This window comes from Agelaius phoeniceus, chromosome 18 (genome assembly GCF_051311805.1).
Source record: "Agelaius phoeniceus isolate bAgePho1 chromosome 18, bAgePho1.hap1, whole genome shotgun sequence".
Lineage (NCBI taxonomy): Eukaryota > Metazoa > Chordata > Aves > Passeriformes > Icteridae > Agelaius > Agelaius phoeniceus.
Window position 1 is genome coordinate 4491768 of NC_135282.1, and position 16923 is coordinate 4508690.

Here is a 16923-nt window from a genome sequence, read left to right on the forward strand (position 1 = left end):
GCAACCCAATCATTCCATGAGTCTATCTTTTGGTTTTGTGTTGTTGGTGTTTTTGTTTTGTTTTTGTTTTGTTTTTTCTTTTAACTTCCACTTGCTACTGAGTCCTTTGTTTCTGCAGCTGCACAACAGCGTTAATGGTCAGCAAAAACCCCTCTTAATAATAATATCCACATAATATCAGTAAAAAGATTCACTTTGGTCACTTGGGGGCCACCTTCTGCCATCACAAGCCCCCAGGGCTGATTCTTCTCTTGCTGCCCCCAGGCTGCACTAAATCCAGTGATGTTCCCTCAGTGTGGCTCCTGCAGCACAAAGGGGAGGTCCCAGCACCCTGCTCTGTCTTCAGTCCCTAACTCGAGGGAGGGGATGCTGCTGGATTGTCCAAAGCAGAAATGCATCTTCATGCCTGGTGGTGAATGATCTGAACCTGGATGAAATGTCTGTACATTTATCCTCACTCTTCTGTGAGATGCCAAAAAACTGTTTTCTGACCTCTGGGGACATCATAGGTGACTTTAGAAGAGGGAGAGAATGAGTTTTAGATGGAAGACTTGTGGAGTGTTCTTTAAAAAAGCTCTGAAATCAGATGGAAACCTTTTTCCTACATTTTGGAGGCTATGAGGGAGAAATTACATCCGCTGTGACTCCTCCATAACGTCAGTTGAGATTATACTTGGTTCTCCCTTCCTTCAGCTGACTAACACAATTCAGTGAGTCAGATAAAAACCTGATTGGAGCTAAAACAGCAGATAGAGATGTGCCTTTCTGTGGCTGCCTTTCGGTCTACCCCTTAAAATTCCATGCTGGGGGCCACATTTTCTGGGAAATGAATTGCTGCCACCTCCTCAGCTGGCATCATCACAGCCTGTGCTGTTCCTGTGCACCTCCTCAGCCAGGGGTGGAACTGCATCACTCTCTCTTCTCCACAGATTCTTCCTTTCTCCCCTTTCACCGGTGCCTTTGTCCTCTCTCTGTGTCTCTAGTTGCCATTAATGGTGCTTTTCACCCACTCCTTGCACCTGTGACTGCTGGGAGAGGGAAGATCATGAAGATTCCAGCTGGAAGCAAGATGGTGGTGATCCCCAAATGGTGCCTGAGTGTCCCTGGCAGATCCCGAGCTCTCCGTGCTGCTCTGGGCACCTCCTGGCATCAGTGTAATGAGCTCTTGGTTGGGTCTGGTGCTCAGCTCACCTGTGTTGTCACTTGAGAGCTCCTGCAGAGCTGTCCCTGTCACCACTGACTGTCACTGACCCATCAGCTCAGTGGGAGGGGAAGGGGCTTCTCTGGGAATAATTCAGTATTTTTCCTGCCAATGTAATTTATTCCTTATCACAAGCAGGGAGAGCCAGTGAGACCAAGGGAGAGCGAGGGCACCTTTACCCAGCCAGAAGATGAAATTTCTACCACAATTTAATTTCCAAGGAGGAGTAAAAAGGATTATTCCTCATGGGCTGGGCTGTGTGTGGGTGGTACCTGGGCAGGACCCAAGGCCTTTGGAGCAGCACTTTGAGTTTAAGCAGGGATTAACAAGTGACAACATGCAGAGCTCCTGCTGTGCCTCTCCACCTCTTCATCCAAGTCTTCATATCCTCTCTTGTGATTTGGATGCTCCCTTCTTTCCCTGAACTTTGGATGGGATCCTTTGAGGGATGGGCCTTTTCCCTTCCAGTGTTCCACTCTTCCTGGGACAGCAGCTGATTTCAATCCTGTTTTTCTCTCTGCAGCCTCTGCGTTGGGTGTTGGGTTTCTGCCTTGGTCAGCACGAAGCAGTTTAAGATCAGCTTTCTGAATTAGCTGGTTAATTAGCAATGGTTCTCTCTCATCAGTGCTGTTTGTTCCCTTTCCTTTCTCCTGAGCTCACCAGTGCTGTGATTCCCTGTGGTGGCTCCTGCTTGGTTGCTGGAGCCTCCTTGGCAAGAGTGGGATGCTGCGTTTGCCAACGAAAGCTCTCTCTGTAGCTCCCTGACTGCAGGGCAGTGCCAGGCTGTAGCTGATGCTCCTCTCTGCCCTCCTGCAGTGCCCCAGGACCTGATGGACGCTCCAGGGGCTGTCCTGCCCCCCATGTGGCAGCCCAGCACCCGCAAATCCTCCTGCTCCTCCTGCTCCCAGAGCGGCTCCTCCGACGGGGGCCCGGCCAATGGCTGCAGCCACGAGAGGTACAGGGGCACAGGGGCACAGCAGAGCCAGGGCTCGTGTACAGGAGCCATGGCAGGGTCACTGGGAGGTGGCTGAGGTGAGCCTTGTCCCTGCATCTGGGACATCTCAGCTGCTCCATAGCCTGGCAGCAGGAATTGCTGCTCTGAACCTGGGCAGCGTCCCTGGTGAATCCCTGCAGGCAAAGCTGGAGCAGAGGGATCAAAGCCAGGCTGAGGGGGTGCACAGGAGCACCTTCTCCCCTCACATCCTCCTATGTGTTTCTGTTGGCAGAGCTCCACTGAAGCTGCTGTGTGACAACATGAAGTACCAGATCCTGTCCCGGGCTTTCTATGGATGTGAGTACTTGTGACCCCCCCTGCTGCTGCCTCGGGATGTGTGACAGGATAAGGGATGAGGTCCTGGGCTGGGAGTGGCTGGGGGAGCTGGGACCAGCCTGCTGCACGTGCTCAGGGTGGGGAGCAAACAGCTGGGCTCTGCCTCTCAGCCTTGAGCCCCATGAGCAGCAGCACTGGGGGTACAAGGTGAGGGACCTGTCCTGGTACAATCCCTGCTCCAAGGGCTGGGTGTGGCTGGGTAAAGGTGTCCTTGCTTTCTCCTGCTCTTCATCCTCGTGTTTCCTGGCGTTGCACAGCTGAATGTGTGGTGTTCCTGCTGCAGGGCTGGCCTACTGCAGACACCTGTCCACGGTGAGGACTCACCTGTCGGCGCTGGTGAACCACAACATCGTGTCCCCTGATGTCCCCTGCAGCGCCAGCGCGGGGCTCACCGTGGACATCTGGCACAGATACCTGCAGGACAGCTCGGTAGGGCCATGCCCTGGGGACACAGGGCAGTGCCACTGAAGTGGGTGTGGCACGGGGAGGTGGTGAAACACGTCAAGAAGCTCCTCAAGGAGGGAAGTCAGCCAGGCTGTCCCATGCACAGAGCCTGAGGCTCCTAATCCTTGGCATGTGAGAGCTGAGGAGTGAGCACTGCTCTTCTTCAGGTGCTTCTGCTCAGAGCCAGCCTGCAGCAGTGTCTGTCACACAGGTGCTGCTGTCCTGAGTGGGGTCCTGATGTGCTGCCAGCTCAGGGGCACAGCAGTGGTGCTTTGGTGACTTTGTGGGCCACTCTTTGGTGTGCAGAGCCAAAATGTCCACTCACAGCCTCTGGCTCTGCTTAAGCCCAGGCAGGGATCTGAGGGATCATGGGCAGTGGGGCTGGGGGCTCTCTAACAAAGAGACTAGACAGAGTTAAAAATAAAGTAGGGATTTATTGGAAGGCCTCAATGGATACACCTTGGGCAGCACAAGAGCCCAGCCAGGGCTACACCCAAGATGAACCCAAAATGCACGACTGGTCATGGGGTCTCTCACTTTTATAAGTTTTGCTCCATTTGCATATTGGAGTTAATTGTCCAATTCCAGCTTTAGCCCATGCAGTCCCATTCTGCTTGTTTTTCCTCTCTTCAGTCCATGTTGTTTATGCTCTTGGGCTTGCGATTTGGATCATTTGTCCTTGGTCCCCAGCTAGAGAAGGAATTGTTGTGTCTTCCTGCTCTGTGAAGAGAGCTCACCATCCCCTAATATGAAGCTCAGAACGCCAAAGCAGCTCAGAATCTGAAAACCACAAATGCTAAAACCTGCGGCATCAGTTGTGGTGCTGATGGGTGGCACAGGCAGGCTGGGGACACCTGGCTGTGTGTGTGCCCTGACCCAGGCTCTTCCCACAGAGTTACGAGGACCAGGAGCTGCTGCGGCTCATCTACTACGGCGGGATCCAGCACGAGATCAGGAAGGCTGTGTGGCCCTTCCTGCTGGGCCATTACCAGTTTGGGATGACAGAGGCAGAGAGGAAGGAGGTTGGTGAGGGTGTGCCCTGCTCAGTGGAGGGGTCTGTGAGCAGAGGTCTGTTAGCTCCATGGAGGATGGTTTGAAGTAGGGGTGAGGAGGAAGAGCATGTTCCTGGCACTGAGGGGCTGTGAAGCAGGGCACTGGGCTTCCTGGCTCTGTTTTCCACCATGGAAGAAGCCTCAGCACACCCCTGTGAGCCCACTGGGCCTCATGTCCACTCTGGACTGGGCTGTAGGTAGGAGTGGGACAAACCTTTGGATCAGCAGGAATTGGTAGGGCCAAGCTTCTCACTGACCTGTGCAACTCCTCATGTTCAGTGCCTTGTGCACCTTGGGAGGGCAGGGAGGAGATGGGTGGGCATTTTTCCATCCAAATTTCGCCACATTTTGTGCAGGCTAAGTGTGGCTGTGATGTTCACCGCCCTGTGTGGGGCACAGGAGGGGCTGGTTTGGGGCTCTCCAGGGACAGCCATTGCACAGGAGGGGCTGGTTTGGGGCTCTCCAGGGACAGCCATTGCCAGCCCCTGTCCCCCTGTGTGCCAGGCTGACGAGCAGACGCGGGCATGCTACGAGCACACCATGGCAGAGTGGCTGGGCTGCGAGGCCATCGTCCGGCAGCGCGAGAAGGAGTCGCACGCTGCAGCCCTGGCCAAGTGCTCCTCGGGGGCCAGCCTGGACTCCCACATCCAGAGGATGATGCACAGGGACTCCACCATCAGCAACGAGGTGAGGGCTTGGGCAGTGCCCACCCAGAGTCCCTGTGGGGTGCAGACACAGCCTCCTCCCCTGACCTGCGCCCACCTGTGTGTCTTGCTGCTCACTGTGGAAGTGAAATACTCAGGATTAGCTCCAGGGAAGATGATCTGAAGTAGGGGTGAGGAGGAAAAGCATGGCATTAAGGGGCTGTGAAGCATGGCATTGGGCTTCCTGGCTTCCTTTTCCGGCATGGAAGGAGCCTCAGCTCAGCCTCAGCTCACCCTCAGTACACCCATCCAGCACCTTGGGACTGGCTTTTAGCAATACAGTGAGGAATGAGATCCACAGCCCAAACCGAAGGGTGTGGAGGGAAAAGCCTGTGAAAGGAAAGGCAGTCCTGGGAACAGAGTCCAGGGAGTGTTTCCATGAGAGTTTTGTCCTTGGAGGAGAAGAGCCCAGCATGGCAGAGCATTCCCTGACCTCAGGCTGCTGGCCCAGAAGGGGAGGTGAGTGCTGGAGATTTGATCTGCTTCCCTCTGGGAAGTTTATGTGGGTGCTTTGGGAAAGAGATGAGCTCAGCCCCAGTCCTGCAGGCTCTGTGTGTGCCCAGAGAGGGAGAGATGCAGGGAAGGCAGGTCTGAGCCAGGGGCAGAGAGCAACTGGGTGCTGAGCAGCTCTCAGAGGTGCTGCTCAGTTGGCTGAAGCCCTGGGAATCATTCCTATCCCCTCAGCATCTCCACTGTGGTTCTTCCTTTGGACCCACATGTGGGAAGGGAGCTGGCAGAGTGAACACACGAAAAGTTCCCCTCTTTTCCCATCTCAACCTGAAATTTCCTGTTTTAAGTGCTCCCATGGTAATGGAGGAAAACTGTCGCCCTTCCTTTCCCCACCAGAGCCCTGCCCAGCAAACACCCACAATACAAGGGTGGGGACAACTGCTGTTCTGAATGTGCTGTATTTTCTTAAAATCCTATTGTTTGTGTGTGATGTCATGGCCATGCCTTGCACCTCTGCTCAGTTAAGAGGAGGACTTGCTCTCATTGTGGGCTGGTTGCTCAGAGGGGCCCCACAGAGCCAGGCTGGTGCCTGCAAAGCCCAGCCCTTCCCTCTGTGCTTCAGCTGGAAGCCAGAACAGGGTGCTCGTGACTTTGAGAGGAGCTGCTTCCACCGAGTCTGGATTAAAACATCAATATTTGTCCTTGAAGAAAAGGAAAAAAGCATGAATATGCTTGGAGGGAGTGTTTTATAGCCTGACTTCATCGTTTATGTAAACGGAGCTGGGCTGAGCTGCATTGCTGCCAAATTAGGACAGAGATTTGTAGAAATTCTCACTCCAGGGAGGCAGCATGACCTCCATGCAGGCCAGAGGAAAGCAGCTCCTTCAGACCCAGCACACAGCACTTGAACAAGTGCATTGACCTAACAAAGCTTTGCCTTTGTCACCTCCCCAGCAGTGTCAGGAGCTGAGGCAGGACACTGTGCTGGGTGATGCAGCACCATGGGTGTGACAGGAAAATCATGGGTCAGATATTCACTGGGTGCATTTCTGCTTGTTCTTCACCTGCAGAAGTGCCAGAGCTCTGCTTGAGTTCCCTCACCCTGACCCCTTTGCTTTTCTTTTCATTTGTTTCTCGTTTTCCCCTGTGCCCTGCAGTCCTCGCAGAGCTGCAGCTCCGGCCGGCAGAACCACGCCCGGCTGCAGAGCGACTCCAGCTCCAGCACCCAGGTGAGCACCTTGTCCCTCCATTCCTTGTCCCCACGGCTCTGCCTTGGCTTGGGCTGATCCCTCACCACAACCACAGCGATTTCTGGCAAACAGAACCAGTGTTGGAAGAGGTGAATGAGTCCCCAACCCGCTTTGGAGTTACTAATGTCAGATCTGTGCTCTGCTTGGGGTGTTCAATGTTCACCTGCCAGCTCTGCCCCGTGGCCTCACACCTGAAGGTCCATGGCTGTTCATGCCCAGGTGTTTAATTTTAACACCTGTTGAAATTTCTGCCCAGTATATAATGCCAAGCAAAGTCCTTTGGAGCAGGGATTTGTGGGCTTGGAGTTGTGCAAATGACCAAGCACTGACTCAAGTCCAGGCAGAAGAAGCTAAGGGGGGATTTTCCTCCCTCTCTACTGCTGGGATTGTGGGCAGTATGAGTGCACAGCTCTTGGGGATGTAGTGTCCATATTCCCAACATTTCCTGAATGCTTGGGATGTCTTCCCACTTTGCAGGTGTTTGAATCTGTGGATGAGGTGGAACAGACTGAAGTAGATTCTCAGCTGGAAGATGGCAAACAAAGCAAGATCCCCAATGGGACAGTCCCCAATGGCACATGTTCCCCTGATTCTGGGCACCCCTCTTCCCAAAACTTCTCCATCACATCGGGGTTCTCGGAGCGCAGCTTCAGCAACGAGGACAGTGCCCTGGAAACCACCAAATCCTCATCCAGCTCCCAGGGAAAGGCTGCTGGTTCTGACCTGCCAGCCCCACCAGACACAGATGGTGTCCAGCAGGAGAAGCTGCAGGGCCAGGACAGCCTGGAAGGGGAATTTCCCACTGGTGGAAGCGTGGATTTTGTCCCCATGGGTGAGGGCTCGGCGGGGCTCCTGCGTGACAGTGACACTGTGGCCCTGACTGTGGTGGAGAGCTGGGCAGACAGCGAGGCTGAGAAGCAGAGCCTGGTGGAGAGTGAGGACAACCTCTCTGAGGAGCCAGAGATGGAGAGTCTGTACCCACAGCTGGACTCTCTGACTGTGACTGATCTGACCAGCAGTGAACCAGCTGCTCTCTCCTCCACGGGTGTCACCTACTCTGTAAGTACAGACCTGGCAAGGGGGGGTTCCTTCCTGGCTGCCCTCCAGGACCCCAGAGCAGTTGGGGTGGGAAGGGCCCTCTGGAGATCATCCCCTGCCAAGGGAGGGTCACCTGGGGTAGGTGACACAGGATTGTGTTCAGGTGGGTTTGGGATGTGTCCAGAGAGGGAGATTCCATGCACTCCCTGGACCACTATTCCAGGGCTGTCACCTGGAAGGGAGGAAGTTTTCTTCCTGCCACCCTGCATGGGAAGAAGTTTTTCCTCATGTTGTTGTGTTTCAGTTTATGGCCATTGCTCCTTGTCCTGTCACTTGGTACCACTGAAAAGGGTCTGGCACTCTCCTTTTGGCACATGATTTGAGATGTTTGTATGGATTTATGAGGTTTCCTCTCAGTCTTCTCTGGACTGACCAGGCCCAACTCCTGCAGTCTCTCCTCATCAGAGAGATACTTTAGACTCCAAATAATCTCTCTGGCAGCTCCTTGTCTTTCTTTATCTGTGGAACCCAGAATTGAGTACCACGCTCCAGATGTGCCTCACCGGGGCTGAGGGAGGGGCAGGATTTACCTGCATTTGCCCTGTGCTGATCCTGCAATTGGGCACAGAGGGGCTTCCACCTTCCACCCAAAGTCTGCCTTGTCTCTCCACTGCCCTTGCAGCTCTCTCCCTGCTTTTTACTAGAAAACAAATCAACTCTGCTCTTGTTTTGGGCAGCCAGAGCTGCTGGACATGTACACGGTGAACCTGCACCGCATTGAGAAGGACGTGCAGCGCTGTGACCGTAACTACTGGTACTTCACCCCCGCCAACCTGGAGAAGCTCCGCAACGTCATGTGCAGGTGGGGGCTCTGGGGGCCTTCCTGGGATTCACCTGCAGGCTGGAGCCTCAAACTGTGATGTGGTTATGGAGTTTTGCTCCTTGCCTTCCTCCCCTCATCACCCCAGCACTGGGGCCGCAGCTCGAAGGATGCGGCAGTTCCCAGAGCGAGGTGTCCGGCTGTCCTTCCCCATCACTGCTGTGTCCTGGGGTTTTGGACAAGGCAGGGGCTCCCTGCTTCTGGGAGCATGCCTGGCAAATTTTTTAATGAGGATCAGCCCACAGAGCTGTAGTGCTAATGAGAAAGTGCCTGAAGCACCAGGATGGTTTGTGCCTGCCCAAAATCCCAGGAGAGAGCCAGACCTGGGTGCATTTCTGAGTCCTTGTGACTCAGAGCTTGCCTAGTGACACTCACAGGCTCAGACCAGCTCCAGCTCAGCTCCTGCTTCACAGGCAGCAAAGGCTAAAATATTATTACTCATCTTGCAAACATGAGGAGAAGCTGCTGTTCCATTGGTGCTGTCACTTCACCCGACAGCCAGAGCTGGAGATCTCTGCTGAGATTAGACCTTCAGCACAGCACATTTTGGAAAACCAGTGGGCAGGATGGAAAAGATCCTTCCCTTGTGCCAGCAGCAGATCTGAGTCCTCTCTGAACACATTTTGCCTTGCTACCAAAAAAGGGAAGATATCCCTGCAGGGCTGGGTGCTTCCTGGGACACTGGGAATGGGAAGGGGAGGCAGGCAGTGTCTGCAGGGAGAACCAAGGGGATGAATGGAGGGAGAAGGATGAGAATGGGAGATGAACAAGTTCTATCAATCTCTGCCCTTTAACCAGTGACCCCGCTGTGCTGTGCTTTCCCATTTTGCTTTTCCCTGTGCTGATTTGCCCTGCAATGGCCACGGCACAGCCTGGAGTGACCCTGGATGTGGCCATGGCAGGGTGTTGATCCAGGACTGTGCCATGCATGCCTTACCTGAGGGGCACCACAAGAATTTAATCATTTGCAGCACAGGGATAACAGAATGAACAGGTGTGATTTACCCCAGCATCCTGGGAAGGGAGACAGGGCATGGGCAAAGGAAGTGACAGGTGGTGGCACTCAGGTCCCAGGTCACCTCTCCTGCTCTCTCACACAGCTACATCTGGCAGCACATTGAGATTGGCTATGTGCAAGGCATGTGTGACCTGCTGGCCCCTCTGCTGGTCATCCTGGATGATGGTGAGTGCCTCTGCTCTGCTTTCCCTGTCCCTGTGTGGGGATCTGTGGGGGGATGTGCCAGGTGGGTGGTGGCCCTTTGCAGGGGAGTGCCCGGAGGTGTGGAGCAGGATCCCGTTTGTCCCAGGAACCCACCCTGGGGCCAGGCTGGACTTTCTGGAGGGACATTGCTGCTGCAGGAGCAGCAGGGCCCATGCAGCCCTGCAGTGATGTCTCTCCTCCCTGCACAGAGGCTCTGGCCTTCAGCTGCTTCACCGAGCTGATGAAGAGGATGAACCAGAACTTCCCCCACGGAGGAGCCATGGACACCCACTTTGCCAACATGAGGTCGCTGATCCAGGTGAGAGCTCCTGGCATGGGGATGGCAGCTCCTCACACCCAGGGGGGAAAGCTGGCCCTGGAGGGGCTGAGGAGCAGGAGGGACAGCAGGGGCTGGAGCAGTGTGTGCCAGGAAAGGGAGGGAGGTGCTGGTGCAGTAGGAGAGCAGTGGGATGGAGGGAAGTAGGCAGAGAGATGGCTGGTGCCTTGTGTGTGCATTCCTGAATTTCCTTTTGCTTTTCTTGACAGATTCTGGACTCTGAGCTCTTTGAGCTGATGCACCAGAATGGGGATTACACTCATTTCTACTTCTGCTACCGATGGTTTCTCCTGGACTTCAAGAGAGGTGTGTGCTGAGACTACCCAAGGGTGGGGCAGGGTCTGCTTCCAGGCTCCTCAGCAGGTTTAAACTTTAATTCCTTTTCACTTTTCCCTGGTTAATGTCTGGCTGATTGTTCTGTCTAGATACAGAACCTGTTGTTCCAGAGCTGCTGCTGAGCTTTTCCATGAGTGTGTCCTGGGGCCTGTGTCACCTGCTGCTGGGCAGAATATTTCTCCCCACAGATGACTGACAGACTGCTTCCAGCTGGAGCAGGTTCCTGTGGGAAGGAAGCACCCAGTGTGTCTCCCCAGTGCTGCTGTGAGCTCTGTGAGCCAGGGTGGGGTGAGTGGAGGGGTAACTGCTGTTCTCTGCTCACAGAGCTGGTGTATGATGATGTCTTTGCTGTCTGGGAGACCATCTGGGCTGCTGCTCACGTCTCCTCTGCTCACTACGTGCTCTTCATAGCCCTGGCCCTGGTGGAGATGTACCGGGACATCATCCTGGAGAACAACATGGATTTTACAGACATCATCAAGTTTTTCAATGGTACAGCTCGTGCTCTGTTGGGCTGAGTTTGGGGCAGCTGCTCAGGTGTGGGAATGTTTAACAGCCAGAGCTCTGAGGGATCTGGTGGGGCTGGAATCCACCTGCCCTCCTCAGCAGTGGCCAAGCTGGGTGTGTTGGAGGGAGCTGAGGTTTGGGCTGGTTCAGGATGGCTCTCCAGAGCCAGGTGTCCCTGCCAGGGGAGGTTGGGAATGTGGCAGCACAGGGATAACAGAATGAAGAGCTGGGGGCTGGGGGCTGCTCTGCTCTCACCTGTCTGGTTTGTGTTGCAGAAATGGCCGAGCGCCACAACACCAAGCAGATCCTGAAGCTGGCTCGGGACCTGGTCTATAAAGTGCAGACTCTGATTGAGAACAAATGAAGGAGCTGGAGCAGACGAGGCACCCAAAGAGCCAGGGCTCCCCTCCGAGGCTCCCTCCCTTCTCCTGTCTCTCCAAGTGCCACACCTGTGGGACTCAGGTGGTGGGACACGTGCTGCTAAGTGAGCTGGGAGTCCCCTGGGCTCAGCACAGGCCCAGGCTCAGACCTTCTGCAGTGACTCAACCAAAGATCCCTCCAGGTGTGTTCCTGTGCCTGGAGCAGGACCAGGCCGTGGCTTCCTGGCCTCGGAGCAGCTGCTGTGGCCACCAAAACTGCCCAGGCATTGCCACATCCCAGGGTGCAGCTCGGGGGCTGGGGGAGCAGAGCTTGGTGGCACAGAGGGGAAGCTGATTCCTTGGAAAGCTGCTTGATTCCTTGGAAAGCTGCTTGCTTGGGCAGCCCTTCCCTGTGGAGTGGGAAGGCAGCCAGCCCTGCGAGCCCAGGCAGCACAGGGATGCTGCCAGTGCTCAGCTTCTCACTGACACAACAAGGTTCTGCCAGTAATGGGGGGGACTTTGATCACAGAAATTCCTCTTTTGATCTTGTCCCTCAATGCATTTCTTCCCCTTCAGTATTTTCTTTTTTTAGGGCTCTGTTTTCTCCCTGGGATTTTACATTGTTCCTACAATATCTGAGCACACAAGAGGTTTGTGTCTGGATGGATTTTCAGAACAGCTCCAAATTCAGCATTGGGGTTATTTTTCAAAGTCCAGCCTCTGTAATGTTCTCTGAACACTGGGAAATCTGGTCCTGACCTCCTCTGGGAACTCCAGGCTGGAGGTTTTCTTACCTGCCTTACTTTAGCTGCTTGTGGTAGGAGTCTGGTCTCTTGTTCCTCTGAGCTCTTGTGAGGGAAGGGCTCCTCAGAAGGCAAGTCAGAGCTCCTGATTATCCTGACTTTCCCTCTGACAGCTTCAGGGCTGGCTGTTGAGTCCCCTAAACCCACTGAGCATCTCCAGTTAGGTCTTGGTGGGCTTTTCCCACAGGCCTGTGAGAGGAAAATAGCCCAAGGTCCCTGAGTGGGCTTTGCTTTGGGAAGATGCCCTTGTGTGGCCACTTTTCCTGCACAGCCTGGAGCCCAGTGCATGAAGTGCCTCTCCAGCTGCTGTGTCCCACACAGGCTGCCCCTGCAGAGGCTTCGGAGTCATTTTTCAACTCAGGTAAAAACAATACAGGAAAAGGAGAGGGGTGGGTGGGTGGATGGAGGGTCCAGCCCAGCCAGGGAGGGCAGTGCTGAGGGTGCTGAGCTGGAGCTCTCTCTCTGAGGGTACTTTCTCTCAAGTTTTGCTGCAAACTTTTGTGTTCCCCTTGGTGCAATGTGTGCTGTGTGTGTGCTCTCCTCTGGCCCTGCTCCTGCCTTGCTGCTGGAGTGCTCCCACAGGAGGGGAAGGGGCCCTTCCTCCCTCCTCCTGTGGATCATCTGTCTGTGCTGGTTTGTGTTGGCTCGTGGCACGTGTCAGATGTTGCTGGCAGAAAAAAGGTGGTTGTCAGTCTGCACAGGAGAAAACTGCTGCTTCAGGGAAGGGCTGAGCAGCCTGGTGGAGTGGTTTGCTGTTTCTCAGCAAATCAGCAATTTCTGTATTCTAGGACATGGAGGTCACAGCTGGAAAAGGCAGTGGCACATCCTGAACCCTTTGGGGAACGGGCTGGGGCAGGGGGAGAGCAATGGGCAGCCCTTCACTCCTCATAATCCCAAGAGATGTGTGCAACAATCCGGGAAACTCCCTGAAGCAGTAAAAAACCCCAAAGGGTGCTGGACTGCAGTAGCACAGGAAACAAAGAGCTTGAGATCTGCCAGTTCCTGTGAGAATCTTTCATCTTTCCACCAAGCAGAGTGAAAAGCTCGTGTCCTCCCTCCTTCCAGGCTGCTCCTGTTCCCTCAGGGCTCTAGGACAGATCTGTCACCTGTCTAGAGGGAATGGGAAGTATCTGTTCTCCCTTTCCTGAGGGCCAGGGTCACCTTAAACACCACCTGACCAAGCAACATTGCTGACGCTAAACCTTTCAAGCTTCTTTCCTTGGTTTTTAAACAAAAACAGCCAAGAAATTCTGCACAATATTTGCTGTCTGTATTAACTGAGAGTGTCTTTGGGCCGCTCAATAGCAGTGTTTTTTTGAATAATTTCTGGAGGGGGAGGGAAAAAAAAGTATTTATTTATTGATTGTACCTGACTGTGTGTCCTTGTGTGCTGTGTGAGTGCGCGCTGTTGTGCAAATGGAGATAGAAATTTTCAATGTTATTTACGATATCTTGTAAATGTTTACCAGAGAATTGTGTCTATATATAATATATATACAGTATAGAGAGAAAATATGTCAACTAAGTGGGTTATTTTTTGAGGGGGGCGGTGGGGTGAGAAATCTTTTGCTTCTAAGAACTGTGTGGTTTCTATAGCACCTATTCCATGATGTGCCAATCTGTCACTGTCCCTGTGCTGGGAGAGTTGTTCTGGTGGGGCAACAGGAAGCTCAGAGCAGAGCCACCCTCACAACCTCACTTTGGCTTCATCTTGCTTCTGGCTTTAAGACTGGACAAGAGGAAAAAAATAGGAAAAAATGATTTTAAAAAGCTTTGTTTCAGCTGTGTTGCTGGGCAAGTTCTTGTGCTTGTGGGGACCCACAGTGAGACCCCACCAGGAGCTTGGGGCTCTCTTTAATGCTTAAAAGCTGCTAAGGAGCTGAAAAGCAAAGGTTTTGCTGTGCAGCTGTTTGTGGGTCTTCTCTGGGCTCAGCCTCTCCTGCCTGGCTGCGCCCCCCTGCAGGATCCCCATGAGATAAAGCCTTGTTCTGGAATTCTGACAGGGGCAGTCATGGTGCTGGGAGCCAGCAGGGATCTCTCCCAGCTGTGCAGCCCAGGATGGCCTGTTTTTCACGCAGGAGAGGCTGTCACCAGGCTTGTCCATATACAGTAATCTTGTCTGGCCCCTTGGGGAAGAGGAATGTCTCATCCCAGCAGCTCTGTGCAGCTGAAATCCCCCCCACAATGGCACTGCCAGCCCAGGACTATTTTAGCCTGTGGGAACAGGGACTGGAGCTCTGTGCCTTAAACAGACAGAGGGCAGGGTTAGATTGGATTTTAGGGAGAAATTCTGCACTATAAGGCACTGGCACACCCTGGATCCCTGGAATTGTCCCAGGCCAGGTTGGACAGGGCTTGGAGCAACCTGGGATAGTGGAAGGTGTCCCTGCCCATGGCAGGGGTGGAACTGGGTGATCTCTAAGTTTCCTTCCAACTCAAACCATTCCATAACTCCACACCTTCTGAGGAGATTGCTGCAAGGGTGGCATGAGCTGCCAGCCCACGTTCTCTGCCCCAGTCACTCCAAGCTGAGCCTGAGGAAGGAAGAAAGGATGGGCTCCATGGGCTGAGTTCAGCTCCCATCCCACCCTCACTGAGCACCCACATTGCTGTGGGGTTTGTGCTGAGCTCAGGTAACCTCAGTGTGTGTAAATCCACTGAGTGTTTGTGTCCTGGCCCTGTGTTCCTTAAATGGATTCTCTTCCTGTGTTTGAGCTTTCTGCTCTTGCAACCTTCCAACGAGCTCCTGGTACCCATCTCTTTTGCTGTCACCTGTGCAGATCCTTTAGAAGTTGTGTTTGTTCCTAAATGTGTGATTTTCATAGGAGTTTTTCTCTTGCTGTGTTGAGTCCCTGAATGGCTTTGCTGTGAATGTTTTTCACGAAGACTGAGAGGTTTGGTTTGTTTTTTTTTTTGTGGGGGAACTTCCTGCTGTGTCCCTGTCCTGCTCTCATCCAGCCCCTGGCATGGGGAACATCCCTTGACTCATCCAAATGCACCTGGTAGTGCAATGTGAGCCAGCAGTGGAACTGTAGGTGTCAGCCCTTGTCACTGACAGGTGGAAAAAGGCTGAGAGATGGAACTATTGAAGAGATGGGTCCCAAAATCCCTGGAGACACAAGCCTTGTGGCCAAGAGCAGTTTGTGGGATGAAGTTCTTATTATTCTTTGGTTTTTATTTATTTATTACTTATTTTGCCTGACTATTTCTCCTCTCTTTCCTGGATTTTCCTGAGGTTGGTCCCCTGCACTGGGAGCCACAGTAGCCAATGGGCCTCTGACCAGGGACTGGTACCACTTTTGAGATCCTCATCCCCTAAGTTTGCTTTTGAAATATCTTACAATATCTAAATCACTTTAGTTTTGGGATTCTCATCCCCTAAGTTTGCTTTTGAAATATCTTCTGATATCTAAATCACTTCAGTTTTGGGATTCTCATCCCCTAAGTTTGCTTTTGAAATATCTTCTGATATCTAAATCTCTTTTCTCCAGAGGCACAGTGGGAGCCTCTGAGCATTTGATCAGTAGGACCAAAATGATGGTCATGTCATCAAAACCTCTGTCTTATTTCTCATTCCATTTGGGAATTTCCCTGAGTACTGAGCAGTTCTGGGCTTGTCTTCAGCATTTTACTATCGTGTGAGCACAAACTGATAGAGCACAATGTGGAGATGGAGTTCCAGCCCTTCCTAGCACCATGGAAGGGTTGGAACTCACCAGAACCTGTGTCAGAAATTCCTGTAAAAGCTTTTTCAGATGCCCTGAAGTAGATCAAATGCCACTGATTGGTCCAGCTTTTCCACTCAAGGTCAGCATCCTCATTGCCCTGAATAAGCAATATTTCACCAATTAAAGCATCTAAACAGTTGTGGTTCTTAGTGTGGCCACTTTTCTGTCCTCTGGTGGCCACGTGGGCCATGGCCACACATTCACACAGCTCAGCGTGTGGATTCCTTCCTTCCCAACTTTGCCTGAATCCCGAACTTCTGGAGAATGTACACAGTTTAGAATAGCCATGGAAGTCTTTTAATGTGTCTAATCTAATCTAATTTCTAATTTAATTTTGGATTGGTGCATATTCCACCTTTAAATTCCTGTTCAGTAGTTTAATAGCTTCCTTTTATAGATGGGTTTTGCACATGGAGGCTGAGCAGAGCCTGTGGATGGTGCTGCAGGGAACAGTCCCTTCTCCACGGTGGCTCCTGAGCCATCAGCAGTGGGACATGACTGGGAGCACAAGGGCATTTTGCATCAGTGCTTTGGTGAGGGGGGAAAAGCACCATTTATCCTCTTTTTTTTTTAAATTTATTTTTTAACAAATTAATGCTAAAGATTAAACTATGCACAAGACCTTAAATACATGGAAGTTTTAGGAATGAGTATGGCTTTGCTGCTAAGGACAATAAAGAATTTAAAATCCTGATCGTGGATACTGAGAGACTAAAAATGTCATTGTTGTGGCTATGTAAGATTGACTTAAATTCTCAGAAATTCATTCTCTCTGGAGAGTAATTCCCAGAAGCCAGGGAAGAAATTGTTTTCCCAAACAGAATTAATGAAAAGCTTTGAAAATGCAACGTGGATGTAACCTCAGACCCACGATTGTCACTTCCCCTGTTCGAGGAGTGTTCTGGAGAGCCAGGCAGGGCAGCAGGGTGTGACAGCCATCGTGGGGGCTCTGTGGGACAGGGAATTACCCCTCAGCACAGGGATTTGAATGTATCTGGTGTCCTGGCATTAGACTTTTCTGTTGCCCTACTCAGAATTGCTGCTTTTCTCTGTTGGATGCCATTTTGGTCTCTGGGAGTTGCTCGATCTGAGCTTAATGAGCACTTACAGCTTTTAATCTATTTGTAGAAGTGCTGCTAATGTTCTTAGATTATCTGAATTCCACACTGTGGTATAATATCTGTTTTATATTATTTTATTCATGCTTTTGGTTGTTTTTTTTTTAATGTAAACTGTTCCTTATTGTTGTTGAGAAAGAAAAATTAAAGCTCTATTCTCTATGGTTAATGTATTTTCAAATCAA

The 16923-nt window shown here is 52.3% G+C and overlaps 1 protein-coding gene across 4 annotated transcripts in view; it reads left to right on the forward strand.

The window, feature by feature from the left end:
• Positions 1–16923, forward strand: part of SGSM1 (small G protein signaling modulator 1) — a 38744-nt gene extending 21821 nt beyond the window's left edge. For 3 of the 4 annotated variants that reach the window (XM_077188055.1, XM_077188056.1, XM_077188057.1), the window contains 13 exons: positions 2018–2156; positions 2428–2492; positions 2815–2960; positions 3869–3997; positions 4532–4714; positions 6339–6410; positions 6909–7490; positions 8207–8331; positions 9450–9532; positions 9760–9869; positions 10097–10193; positions 10548–10715; positions 11006–16923. In XM_077188055.1, coding sequence (XP_077044170.1) covers positions 2018–2156; positions 2428–2492; positions 2815–2960; positions 3869–3997; positions 4532–4714; positions 6339–6410; positions 6909–7490; positions 8207–8331; positions 9450–9532; positions 9760–9869; positions 10097–10193; positions 10548–10715; positions 11006–11094 — 1988 coding nt within the window. In that variant the 3' untranslated portion in view covers positions 11095–16923. Of the gene's footprint in view, positions 1–983; positions 1155–2017; positions 2157–2427; positions 2493–2814; positions 2961–3868; positions 3998–4531; positions 4715–6338; positions 6411–6908; positions 7491–8206; positions 8332–9449; positions 9533–9759; positions 9870–10096; positions 10194–10547; positions 10716–11005 lie in introns of all 4 variants that reach the window. The other variant, XM_077188058.1, reaches the window with a different exon arrangement.